The sequence below is a fragment of the Lactuca sativa genome, chromosome 5 (genome assembly GCF_002870075.4).
Source record: "Lactuca sativa cultivar Salinas chromosome 5, Lsat_Salinas_v11, whole genome shotgun sequence".
In the NCBI taxonomy this organism is placed as follows: Eukaryota; Viridiplantae; Streptophyta; class Magnoliopsida; order Asterales; family Asteraceae; genus Lactuca; species Lactuca sativa.
The window spans coordinates 292,570,040-292,583,672 of NC_056627.2; the positions used below are offsets into that span (position 1 = coordinate 292,570,040).

General features: G+C 36.6%; 2 protein-coding genes and 1 pseudogene across 6 annotated transcripts; 1 reads left to right on the forward strand and 2 right to left on the reverse strand.

The window, feature by feature from the left end:
- The first annotated feature begins 911 nt into the window (after window positions 1-911).
- LOC111910148 (cell division cycle 5-like protein) lies at window positions 912-2,553 on the forward strand (annotated as a pseudogene).
- A 7,028-nt stretch (window positions 2,554-9,581) lies between these two features.
- Window positions 9,582-11,331, reverse strand: LOC128125866 (uncharacterized). Its single transcript, XM_052771762.1, has 3 exons — window positions 10,780-11,331; window positions 10,455-10,704; window positions 9,582-10,375 (listed from the first exon to the last, which is right to left on the reverse strand). The coding sequence occupies exons 1-3, from the start codon at window positions 11,314-11,316 to the stop codon at window positions 9,627-9,629; spliced, it is 1,536 nt and encodes a 511-aa protein (XP_052627722.1). The 5' UTR covers window positions 11,317-11,331; the 3' UTR covers window positions 9,582-9,626.
- Window positions 11,332-11,445: 114 nt separating this feature from the next.
- Window positions 11,446-13,214, reverse strand: LOC111910350 (uncharacterized). 5 transcript variants are annotated; one of them, XM_042895400.2, is made up of 4 exons: window positions 13,035-13,205; window positions 12,872-12,941; window positions 12,674-12,731; window positions 11,446-12,577 (listed from the first exon to the last, which is right to left on the reverse strand). In XM_042895400.2, the coding sequence occupies exons 1-4, from the start codon at window positions 13,068-13,070 to the stop codon at window positions 11,506-11,508; spliced, it is 1,236 nt and encodes a 411-aa protein (XP_042751334.2). In that variant the 5' UTR covers window positions 13,071-13,205; the 3' UTR covers window positions 11,446-11,505. The 5 variants fall into 5 exon arrangements, with proteins under 5 accessions (XP_042751334.2, XP_042751333.2, XP_023761955.2 ...); XM_042895399.2 differs by having other exon boundaries at window positions 11,447-12,731; XM_023906187.3 differs by having other exon boundaries at window positions 11,448-12,803.
- Between the last annotated feature and the right edge of the window lie 419 nt (window positions 13,215-13,633).

Below are 13,633 nucleotides of genomic sequence, written 5' to 3' on the forward strand. Positions count from 1 at the left end.
CTGGTTCACGTTACATAATTTTTCTGTACACCTTACATTTAAGAAAAAAAAATTGATAGATGTTATATGTTTGTTTCTTGTTTAAGAAATGTGTATATTAAAGGGTGTATTATAATTGGAGAAATCAAATATCTTCTTACTTTTTTTTATTATCAGTTTTTTACATATTTAAAATTATGACATTTATTATATTTAATAAAATTAATAAATTTTTATTATACTTGTCATGAAAGTGATATATATATATATATATATATATATATATATATATATATATATATATATATATATATATATATATATATATATAATTTTTCTTCCTATCTATCATTTTATCACTTTCATGACAAGTATAATAAAAATTTATTAATTTTATTAAATATAATAAATGTCATAATTTTATTAATTATATATATATATATATATATATATATATATATATATATATATATATATATATAATTTTTCTTATAATTTCTTTATTTCTTAACCCAATCTAAAAGGCAAATCATCTATGAAGTGAGCTATTTCTACATTGATATAAAAGAAAATCCATATTTCATAAAATAAATTTTATAAAGTATTATATGATAAAAATGACGGACAAAATCTTTGTTGCTGCCTGCTTCAATATGATGTTACGATTTATTTTAATATTGTTTTTTCACTTCAGTTTTTAATCAATAATCATAATATTATTTTATGTTAACAAAACTAGTTATTATTTTGCGGTTCCAAAAATAAAAAAAAAATTACTATTATCATTTTATCAGCTAAACTCAGCTTATAATTCAAAAATTAAAATTGAAGTATAATTTTATTTCAACACCCGTCGCTAAAAATCCGGATTTGTGAATCTCATATCTGTAGAATTCTAAATATTTTACAAAACTTCCGATTTTTTGAACCCCCCTCACTAATTTAGGAAAACGATTGTTTTCTCGGCAAGTATGTGTGGAAGCTTTTTCGGCAAGTAGATTTAGGAGAAGATACGGTTTCTCTTTCTGATTTTCTCACAAACGGTTATTTGATCATCTATAAATTCTGTTGCTCAAAGCGCCTTTCTCCTATTATCGGTTTCTAACAATCGCGACTCTCAAGTCTGAAATACTACAACATCACAGTCACGATTTTATTCCGATAGTAAGTTTCTTTGTTTAATTTAATGAAATAACTGTTGATTTATTAATCGTTAAATGTTGATTTGTTCAATTGTTGTAATTTTTCAAAGAGTCAAAGATTTCGATACTTTGACTGAGTGATAATGATAAGCGTTTTGATTAGGACTTTATTGCTTTTTCTTTGTTTAATTCGTGACGTAATTTTTTTTTTTTTTTTTTATAGATCTGGGACTGATCAAAACGTAGAAAAAGAGGAGGAAGATGAAGATAATGGTAAAGGAAGGCAGTTGGACGAATACAGAGGATGAGATCCTCAAGGCTGCTCTTTCGAAATATGGAACCAACCAATGGACTCGTATCTCTTCATTACTCGTTCATAAATCCGCTACGCGGTGTAAAGCGCGTTGGTATGAGTGGCTTCATCCCTCCATTACAAAGGTATGCATGCAATTTACTCTCAAGAATTAGGTCACTTACAAAAACTGAAAAATCGTTTGATCAAATCCTGAATGTTTATTTTATTTTATTTTTTTGTAACCTTTACAGATTGAATGGACGAGAGAAGAAGAAGAGAAGCTGCTTCATCTTGCTAAGCTCATGCCCTCTCAATGGAGAACAATCGCTCCTATTGTGGGACGCACTCCATCACAGTGCCTCGAACATTACGAGAAACTTCTAGATGAAAACTATGAACCAAGAAAATTAAAACCCGGAGAGATCGACCCAAACCCAGAATCAAAACCCGCGCGACCCGACCCAGTTGACATGGATGAAGATGAAAAACAAATGCTTTTAGAAGCACGGGCTCGTGTATCCAATACCAAAGGGAAAAAGGCCAAAAGGAAGACCCGGGAAAAGCAGCTTGCAGAAGCTAGACTTTTTGCTTCTTTGCAAAAAAGGAGAGAATTGAAAGCAGCTGGAATCGATAACCGGAATTGGAATGGGAAAAGGAATGGAATCGACTCCAATGCTGAGATTCCATTCGAGAGAAGGCCGCCACTTGGATTTTATGATGTTGCTAGTGAAAGTTTGTTGATTGGTGAACAACCTAGTAAATTCCCGACCACGATTGAGGAAATTGAAGGGGGAAAGAAGGGTCGATAAAGAGGCGCGTTTGAGAAAACGGGACATTGAAAGGAAAAAAATAGCACAAAGGAAAGATGCTCCATCAGCTATAAACAAACTAAATAATTCGGAATCCGTTAGAAAAAGCCCGAAAATGAATCTCCCGACACCAGGCATTTCAGATTATGAATTACAAAATATCGCACAAATGGGTCTTCAAGATTTGAGCCATGGATTTTCATCTTTTTAATTGTAATGTCTCATGATTATGATTCCAAGTTCATACTGTAATTAGCGATTGTTTGCGAATGCTTTGCACGTATTGGAAGGGGATAATATGATTATGTATGTAGTTTTATTAAATCCAAAGGTTTTAATTTGTTATAAATCCATGATATGACTGTTGTTTCACATGATGGTTAAGCTTCGTACTTCTTTTGCTTTTAACAACATTTATTGGACAAATTTAATCGGTGATCAATGATCATATGCAACGGCTGTTTAATAATGCTTTATCATCTTTCCTAGTAAATGTCACCCTCTCAAATCATGAGGAACATTTTTTATTATTGAGGTACATTCAGTCAAAATTCTTGATTGTAATGCTAAGTTTCCTTGATTGTAATGCTAAGTTTCCAGTTTTTTGATGTGAAACCAATATGGTTTGCTTTCTTGTCCTAAATGAACCACAATCAAGCTAAAATTTGATAAATGAACATTTTGAACAAAGGTTTATAAAAGTTCAGTTTATAATCATATACAGAAAGAAGCCACATTTACTAAATCAACATTTGTATGTTCCATTTACGTTCAAGATTCATTTTCTATACATCTTGGGGACCTTTGAGATGACTTTTAATCCCAAAAGTAGTGTTGAATTTTTTGACTTCTTCCATTTCAATTTTGTCAAAAGTCTTCAAACCAAAGTAGCAACGCATTATATCCAAGATTTTAGTCCCCTTGAGAGAAAATTAAGACCTATTGTTCACAAAAGTTAAACATCATTAATTACAATTTACAAACAAAATCATCATCTCAACTAATAATGTCTTCGTAATTTAGATATTTAACAAAAGTTTGCATCTTTTTTAAAGTAACACAACCTATAATAAGCAGATCAACTGAGAAATGCTTATCTTACCACCATCACAAATTCAGTCACCCTTATCTATCTTGAAGTAAATGGTGTCTCAACGTATCTTTTATTCACAAAGAGAGTTCCATCTTATTTTTCAAAAGTGGAAATGCTACGTTTAAAAAAATTGATAAAATGCTAGTATATTTTAAAAGAAATGTTATTGCACGCTGTTGTATTTGTGTGTACTTTAAGGAAATATGAAAGACAAGCATGAAAAAAAATCTAAAATATGACCTATGGAACTTATACCACTTGTCATTTTTGTCCACTTGAGTACAACTTATGATGATAATATCATAACTAAAATCAATTACAACATCAGTTATTTATATAACAAAAATCAACTTTCAAAAACTCTGAAAATTTGAAATCATAATATAAAAAAGGAATATTATTTTACAGACATATTTTGTTACGGTTTATCATTACTGCCAGTTTTCATGTCAAAAAGTTCAGTCATATATTTTAGTTCAACCAAATGAACACTGCAACCAAGCAATTCAGTTTTTCATGGTGAGAACCTTTGGAAAATAGAAATCGAAACTATATTCTCCCGTATCGATTATTTTGCAATGATAGGATAGAGTTAATCGGGGAAAATCGTAAACAAATTGATTATAATAGATATTGGAAAAGTCAATGTATACATTTGGACAATGAACCTGTCAGTAGCTCTACCTCGTAAAAACCTGATAGGCTTAAAATGATGAGGTTTGGTTATTTCACCATCTCGAGAGATCTACAAAACAATAAAACGGTTTAAAAGGTTATGAAAATCGTATTTATTTCATCATGTTGTTCATCAAACTGTAAGTTGGCATAAACAGAAATTGGAAACCGTTTTTTTTCTTCAAAATATTGTCATCCCTCCAACTGCACAAAGGGTAGATTTGTCATTTTGTATAATTAGAAACCTCAAGGCTTAAAGTGTATTAACTTGTAAAAAGAAAACAATATAAGCTCACTTACCTCTATCAATGCATGAATTTGCACCAATCTCAACATTATTCTATGAACTTAAGAGCCTGAATATTAAGAAAAAAAATAGAATAAATTACAAATGAAATGTGAAAATTGAAAAATGAAAGACAATATTATTGGGAACGAATGCAGATTATTACATTTTGTTAAGTGAAATTGATCTTAACTAACATCTTTAGCATTGCAGACTCCATAATGGATGAGACATGACTCACCAATCGTGTAATTAGCAAGTGCAACATTATATCTAACAAACCATAGGGATCTAAATTAATACTACATTTTAATAGAAAAATATTGAAAAAGTGAAATTAATAATTCAAATTTAATTATACCCTATTTTTGTGGATTGACCAATAGTGGCATTGGCCCAATTACAACTATTGATCCTACATGAACTAAATTCTATTAATTGAGTGAGATCAATGCCTGCTAGTGTGTGAAACATTCCTCCTTTGTGTCATTCCAAAAATTGAAGGTCATCACTTTCAATAGCATCATGGGATCTTGGATTGTAAGGCATATGCAATAATGCAAACGTCATTCTATTTTCTCATCATCTCATTTAAGTGACTTTTCTACCATTCGAGAACTTGTATCACTAGTCATGGTACCAACTTTCATTAATAACATCCCATCAACAACTATAACTACAATAAACATCAACAGTAATATTTATATATGAGCATTCAAAACAATAAGAAAATATGCAAAAGTTTTACCTTTATATCCGTCTCCGGTCCAACTCAGACATGTTCTTCTAGTCTTAGTTAAAAAGTTTTAGGTTAATGATACAACTAAATTTCATATTTTCAGATTTAGTAAATGAAATTTAAAAAAAAAACCATAAAAAATTAAACCGAAGAATGAGTCGTTATGATTTCTGTAACGTCCAAAATTCAAGACTAAAAATTTCATTTAATAAAACATTACGTTAAGCAAACTCATCGTTTTCAAACATAAACAAAGTATTAGTTTCCAAAATACATATTCGTTATCAGAGTAAACATTCCCAGGCTGTCTAAGCTATGGTGTGTGCCATGCGATCATCCCGAGCTCCATCATCCGTTACCGGAAGTACCTGAAACCAAAACTGAAAACCGTAAGCACGAAGCTTAGTGAGTTCCCCACCCTACCACATACCATGCATAACCACATACTGCACATACTGGGCCGCGCCCGCTATCCTGGGCCTCGCCCCCTACCTCGGGCCTCGCCCGCTACAACGGCCCCGCCGCTCCAGGCCCCGCCTGGCTTCGAGCCCCGCTCGGATACAGATCCGTTTCACGTAGGCCTCGCCTGTCACAGGGCCTCGCCCACTAACATGTAATAGCACATAAACATCTCACATAAGCTAAACACATACTAACGGATATTGTCCTAAGGCCTCGCCTATCTCTGGGCCCCGCCCCTGACCTGCTACTGATGAGTCACAGAACCCCGTCCATGCTCCTACTAGTAGTGAGATACGGGCCCAGCCCACACTCACTCCTTTCCTGACTTGGGCCTCCCCCCTGCTCTGCTGCTACTGAGATATGGAACACCATCCACACTCTGCTATTGGTGAGATACGGGACCTCGCCCACACTCGCCTCCCTACCAGGCACATACAAGTATCACACAGACAACAAGTATAAACTATCACATAAACCATTCCTTGGGCACTCGCCCTCTATCATTGGACCTCGTCCCGAGTATCATACTAGCATACTGTGCCTAGGGCTAACCCCGGGTCTTCTACTCATAACTACATGGGCCGACATTGTGGCCGTAGACCCATTCATACAAAGGGAAACTCACCTGATACTGCTGAACTGTTGCTGCTAATCCCTTTGACCGCTACCTGACCACTGACTCCGAACTGCTGCTCCACTAGCTCCCCGAGCTACCAATATCAACATAACACTTAGTCTAACTGACCTTCAAAGGTCAACCAAGTCAACTCTTGCCAAAGTCAAAGTCCTGGTCAAAGTCAACCTTCCAGGTCAACCCTACTCGCCGAGTCCACTTACTGACTCGCCGAGTCCCTATGCTCAAAGTCCTTCCAATCACGACTTGACTCGCCGAGTCAGCCCCTGACTCGCCGAGTCTACTGATCCCCGAATCCTGTCCTGTCCAACTCACTGAGTCCTTGCTCGATTCGCTGACTCGAGTCTTAACTCGAAGGGTTTGGGACTGCGCGACCTGACTCGCCGAGTCTAAGAACAGACTCGCCGAGCACAAGGCAATCTTCATCCAACTCGCCGAGTTGTTCATCCAACTCGCCGAGTTGTTCATCCAACTCGCCGAGTTCATGCCCATCTTCATCCGACTCGACGAGCTGTTCATCCCACTCGTCGAGTTCCTCCTTATCTTCATGCTACTCGCCGAGTCCACTCAAAGGACTCGCCGAGTCCATTCGGATCTACTTACATGCAGAGGACTTTCTAGTCATGCATGGACTCCAAACTATAGATCTACCTTCCCAAGCCTATCCCCCACGTAAAGTTGCAAACTTTACGTGTAGAGAGGGAGATCTAGGCAAAAAGCACCATAAACTAGGGTTTAAGGCCAAGGGGCTTCAAAATCGACTCAAGGGCTGATACTTTATGCTTCTCTAGTCCATAACACACTTGGATCTGAAGTAACAACTCCAGATCCGGCTCCTAACTCAAAATAATATCATTATGGCTAAAGAGCCCCAACAACCACACATAAATTTAGATGCAAAAAGGGTCCAGGAACTAGTTTATACCTCCAAAAGCTCAGAAATGTCTTCCCAATCCCGGATCTACAGCCCCCTTCTTGCACTCTCAAGATTCTTCTTCTTTCTCCAAGCTTAATGCACTCTTGAAGGCAATAAATGGCTTAAATAGAGGATATGGCGGCTAGGGTTTGATATCCAGGGCTTAAGAGGCAGTAAGGAACCCTAGGAAGAAGATTACGACGTTTATATAGGCTCCAAGTCCCGAATTTAGGGTTTTCCACGCACAGACCAGACTCGCCGAGTCACCTTGGCCGACTCGCCGAGTCGGTCACTTACTCCTTGACCTGGATCCCGCTCGGACTCGCCGAGTTCCTCCTTGGACTCGCCGATTCCCCCATTAACATTAAGGTTTTCTTTCCTTTCTTGGCCTTCAAAACTTTGGGTGTTACAGTTTCATTTTCAAATCACGTTTTATTGTCTATTCTTCCAAGTAAATGGTCAAGATTTGCTTAATAATTTAAATTATATTTAAATTCTTAATAATATCTACAGATATAATTCTTTTCACATGATACAATTTTCCATGATGTCTAAGGCTATGTTTGGCGCGCCACAGCTAGCTGATAAGCTAGCTTATTTTTTGAGCTTTTTTATGTTGTCGTGTTTGGTTAGCCGAAAAGCAGCTTATAAGCTAGCTTTTTGAAAATCTATTTAGACTAGTTTTTTAGGAGTTTTTTTTAAATTTTCCAAATACAGCCCTTAATTAATTATATGAACACATATTCTTATATGTCCTTTTATGTAATTTTATATATTTCAGCTAGTTTTACCAAATGTTATTTTTTATCAGCTAGCTTTTTAGCTATCAGCTAGCTTTTTATTTAACAACTAGCTTTTCAGCTAACAACTAGTTTTTCAGCTAGTGTGCCAAACATAGCCTAAGTGTATAAATTAATAAAAGTCATTTGGGGGTGTTTTGATCTTGAATAAACATTAGCAGATGAAGATGAAATCGAAATGATTTAGTGAAACAAATCGACCCAAAAAAAAAGAACTGGGCCCCTAATTTGTAAAATCAAAAATTACCTGTGTCCTCGTTGCGTTGTTGCACCGAAGTAGAAAGCAAGGAGGAAATGAAGTCGATTCCACGCCGATGGAGATATAGAGAGGCGGTGGGGAGAATCCTATTAGGGGAAAATGGAAGATGGAAATTTCCCAAAACAAATTCATATCTCAAACGAAAGACACAGTCGATGAAAAAACGGAGTTACCTGAACGAAAGAGTACATGAGGCAATGAATCACCTCTTTTTTCTCTCTTCCGATATTTTCCAACTCCAAATCCATAGCTTTTTAGATTAGTAATATTTTAGAAATTACTGATATGTGCATAATTAGTTCATATTAAGTATTCATTTGTTAAGACAAAACTGCAAATTTGGTCCTTGTGGTTTGGCAAAACCTTTGGATGGGTCCAAAAAGTTTCCAGCTTGCACCAAAGGTCCAAAATCAAGGTTTTCATGGGTTTTTAGTCCATTCCGTCATTGACCGTTTGTTTGGGGCCGTTAGTGCCTTCACGTGCCCTCCATGTGAGGGCATTTTGGTCATTTTAGGTCCTAGTTTTATATACATACTCATACGCAATCGTCTTCTTCTTCTTCATTTTTATTTACAGAGAAGCAACAAAAAGGGCTTCTTCGTCTCTCAAAGGATTCTTCTTCTTCGTGTCTCGTCTACTTCTACTGCTACGAGATTCAAAAATGATGCTCTGCTTCTGTGGGAACGTTGCTGTTGTGCGAACCTCATGGACTTCACGAAACCCTGGTCGTCGTTTCTATGCATGCCCTAAAATGGTAAACAAACTCATATTAGGTTATGATATTTCGATAGTGATGCAATAACTCTTCTACTTTAATGTATTCTTGTAGGGATCCAGATGTGGATTTTTGGGGTGGTTCGATCCCCCTATGTGTCAAAGATCAACTGTTATCATACCAGGACTGTTGAGAACAATGAATAGGTATGAGGTTGAAGTGGGCCAGCTGAAGATGTGTTTGCTTGTCTCGTGGGTTTTGTTTCTGTTGTTTGTGCTGTTTTGGAAATAGGAATTAGAGGTTAGGACTTTTTTGTTGGTAGTAACCACTTAAAAATGTGGTCTTTTGGTGCTAGAAGGTTTAATTGTGGTTTATATATGTTTTTGTTGGTAGTAACCACTTAAAAGTGTTATCTTTTGGATCATTGTATATGTAATGCTTTTATGACAATGGGAAGTGTAATGGTTTTATCCTTTTATGAATATGAAATTATAAAGGTTTGATCTTGACATGATATGCAAGTGTAATGGTTTTTCTGTACGTTTGAATATGCAATTGTAATTGTTTTATATGCATACATTAAGTACATTGCCATAACATCTTCATGCTTTGACAGTACAACATAAACAAATAACAAACAACATTACCAAAAGGGGACCATAACAGATAAATGCCAAAACACAATCATTACCAACAAAGGGCATTAAAGTACATTATCATAAGGGCATCAAAGTACATTATCAAAATGGATCAAAAAAAGGCAACAAAGTAGCAACTAAAGTGCATTAACAAGTCTTCACAAACATAAAAAGTACTTAAACATCAATTCCCATCTTTGGCCTTGCAGGTCCTGGCATTGTGACCTTTTTGCTTACACTTACTACATGTCACAGTCAAAAACTTCCTGCTCAGTGATTGAGTTTCATTATCATTTTGACTTTGACTGTTTGCTTGCCTCTTACGTTGCTGGATTTCAATCCTTTCCTCTGCTGTAATCCTTCTTTTCTTTTTTGGCCTGCCTATAGCTTTGTTGTGTGGTGGAGGCACAAGAGTTGTTGGGCAGTCACTCTTAGGCCACATGGCTCTACCTTTGATAGGCTCCACCTTGAAGGAGTACATCTCTTTCCATGTATCAAGCCAATACACCTTATGCACATAGGTGTATAGTTCTCCCACCTTTTCATTATTGTCTGCCATTTCATTTAGGCTTGCAATTGCATGTTTGCAAGGAATTCCAGTAAGCTCCCACTTTCTACAACTACACTCCCTTTTCTCCATGTCCACCACATGTTGATCATTCCATGGACCTTTAACCTGATACTTTTGTCCCCCATTCCATCGTGCATGATACTTACTAGCTAGTGTTGTGTTTGATTCCAAAATCCTAGTACCAGTTGGAGTTAATGGACCTTGACACTTGTTTAACACCTTCATCACATTGCATACTCTCTTCATAAGGTACTCTCTGATGAACTCCAAACAACTGATAATGGGTTTGTCTCTCCCTTTAACAAGTTTGCTATTGAACACTTCACAAAGGTTATTCAATAACATGTCTGAAATTGCCCTTCCTAATAGTTCATTAACAAAACAACAGTTAGTGTATATCTATACTACAGTAAAAAATAAGACAACAAATTGAGAAAATACCTGAAAAATGACTTCTAGCCCAATGATGTGGAGGGATTTTCAAGAGCCACTGATATGCTTCTATGTCATAATTCCTTAGCTCTACCATTACAGCTTCAAACTCTGGTATGGTGGTGGCTGTAGCACACCTCCAAAAATACTCCTTGTATTCTGTAGTCTTAAATCTGATCCTCATGTTCTGGTATATGTGTCTAATACAGAACCTGTGTTCTGCATTAGGGAACAATTGTTCTATGGCTGGTAGAAGACCCTGTTGTCACCAAAACAAAATAAGAAATTAGTCTGTAATGCAACTAGTATGCAATATTAAATGTAACTATAGTACCTTCTGTCTATCACTGATAAAGGTGAAGTTGGAATTTGAAGACAAGTCAAGATCTTCTGCAAGACACTGAAGAAACCATTTCCAACTTGAAGTGTTTTCACTTTCAACAACAGCATATGCCAATGGGTAGGTTCCATTGTTGGAATCAACACCAACTGCACTTAGTATTTGACCTGGGAAAGGTCCCTTCATGAAGGCTCCATCTAAGCCTAAAAATTCTCTCAAACCTGCCTTAAAACCTTTCTTCAAAGGACCTAAACACACGTATATCCTTCTGAATTGCCTGGTTGGGGATGAAACCACAGGTTCTGAAACCACATCAATCTTTACAGTTGTACCTTCATTTGTCTTTTGTAGCTCTAGTACATAGTCTCTCAAAGCTGCATATTGCTTTACGTAATCCCCTGCAACATTTTTGGTGGCTAATGCTTTTGCCCTAAATGCTTTCTCTTCTGATATGCTAACTCCATAAGTTGATTGGAGTTGCTCTTGTAGGGCACGAACAGGCAGTCCAGGATTAGCTTCAATCTGATCCATAATACGTTTGGAAAGAAATGTTGCTGTGCAAGATCTGATTTTTCGTGTTTGGAGGCAGATGTGTTTCTGATTATAGGTCTTAACAAACCAATAGTCCTGTTCACTTGACCTAGATGCATGAAGTTTCCATGTGCATTTAACTTTATTTGAGTTTACATCTTTACCCTTTACCTTTTTCCCAGAGGTAGGTCAACCTACCCCACTTGCATTTAAAACTACAGTTCCATCACAAACAGCTGTCAATCTACTCTTGTCGTTTTTTGTGAATGAGATATTCCTCCTTGTCTCTAAAGCATGCAGGTCAATTTTGTCTTTCAATTCTTTCTTGGCTTTATATTTCTGCCCAATATGAAAAGCTACCTTGTGCACCTCACCAGCAGAACATAAGGTTTGTTTCCCCAGCTCTTTGATCATTTCTCTTCTTTTCCTGTTGTCCCCTGAGTCCTCACTTAATGAATCCCACTCGTCATTGTCAATTACCTCCAAATCATCTTCTTCATCACTATCTTCATTTCTTTGACCACCCATTCTTTGACATCCATTGAACTCTGCTTCTGTATCAATATTTAGATTGAAATCCTCCATGTCAACGTCAACATCTTCAATTATGTTGTCCTCATCAATCATAAAGTCACTATCTTCATCTTCACTGTTTTGATTCTCAAAATCAATGTCATCAGGCTCCTCTTGTCTCCACTCATCATTGAAAGGAATGTTATCTTGGCCTTCAAACCCATTAAATGGGATGCTATCTTGGTCTTCAAAAGGTTGAAAGTTTGTCATTAACTCATCATCTATGTTGATGTTAGTTGAAAATTCATTGACTCCTTGAGGATCATTATCCATGACAACTCTATACCCCTCATCTGCAAATCCTTCTACACCCTCACCATTGGATTTGTTCACATCAAGTTCTTCATTCACATCAATCTCTTTGTTTAACTCTTTTTCTGCATCGACTACAACAAATTCATCTACAAATCCTTCTACACCCTTACACTTATCAACTTCACCACTTGCCATTGTTTTTTCAGCACCTTCCCAATCCAAGTTAAGCTTTGTACTACAAGACGATGCCCCTTTACTATTTTTCCAACCTTTAGACCTACTAAATTCAGGTGTTGCTGATTTGTATAAGGTTAATGCTAACCCTAAATCACCCTCACCAACATCAATTTGGATTGGAGTTACCACTTCATGAGCAACTACAGGTGATGAGGGTCTAATGGAATCCTGCTTCTCCATGTCTTCTATTATAACCCTTCTTGGACCAGTTGGGGACATAAAATATGTAAGCAAGTTCGTTTGACCATGCTCTGTGTACACTTTAATCATTTTGTTATTATGGGTAACATACCGTGAGAGATTACGCACATCATCATCGTTACCTAATGCTCGGAGTCCAAAGTCAAATCCTTCATTAGGCAAACGGAAATGGTAATACATGATTTCAGTACCATCATACCCTAATTCTCTCATCATCAAGTCTAGTTCATGAACAGAAAATTCATCAATGTCGACAACATCAAAGTACCTTACTTGGCCATTAATATACCTGATATTTGGAAACTTTGTGAAACTCCCTCCGTGATGAAGTTCAATAGAGAATATGTTGGGGTAACCAGCTTCAAAACAGAAAGAGACGATTGTTAGTTATAGTTTTTCAAATTTTGAAGCTTGATCATAAAATACAGAGTTTTTCTAAGTTTGAATCTTACCATAAACTTCTTGAACGTTGACAATCTCTCCAACATTTCTAAGTCCCCACATTTTCAAAAGCAGGAACACAATCCAATTTTCAGACGATCGTTAGGGTTTTTGCGTTTGAATCAAGAGGTATGAGTAGAAGACGAAGGAGTGAGTACAGTCTGCAATCTAATTAATTGAAGTGGCGGCAACGGAGGCTACGACCTAAAATGACCAAAATGCCCTCACATGGAGGGCACGTGAAGGCACTAACGGCCCCAAACAAACGGTCAATGATGGAATGGACTATAAACCCATGAAAACCTTGATTTTGGACCTTTGGTGCAAGCTGGAAACTTTTTGGACCCCATCCAAAGGTTTTGCCAAACCACAAGGACCAAATTTGCAGTTTTGTCATTTGTTAACTTAATTATCGCATATTATGGACAAAAGGTACTTAAAAGTGTTAAATTATGTTTTTCAGTCCAAAGATGAAGCTCGGAAGCGAAAGGAAGCGGGAGAAACAGTTAGAAGATTGAGAATGGAATAAAGAAGAAAAACACTGAAAAAGGCATCGACTCGGCGAGTCAGATCGTCTACTCGGCGAGTTCAATCGAAGAATCGAGAAGAT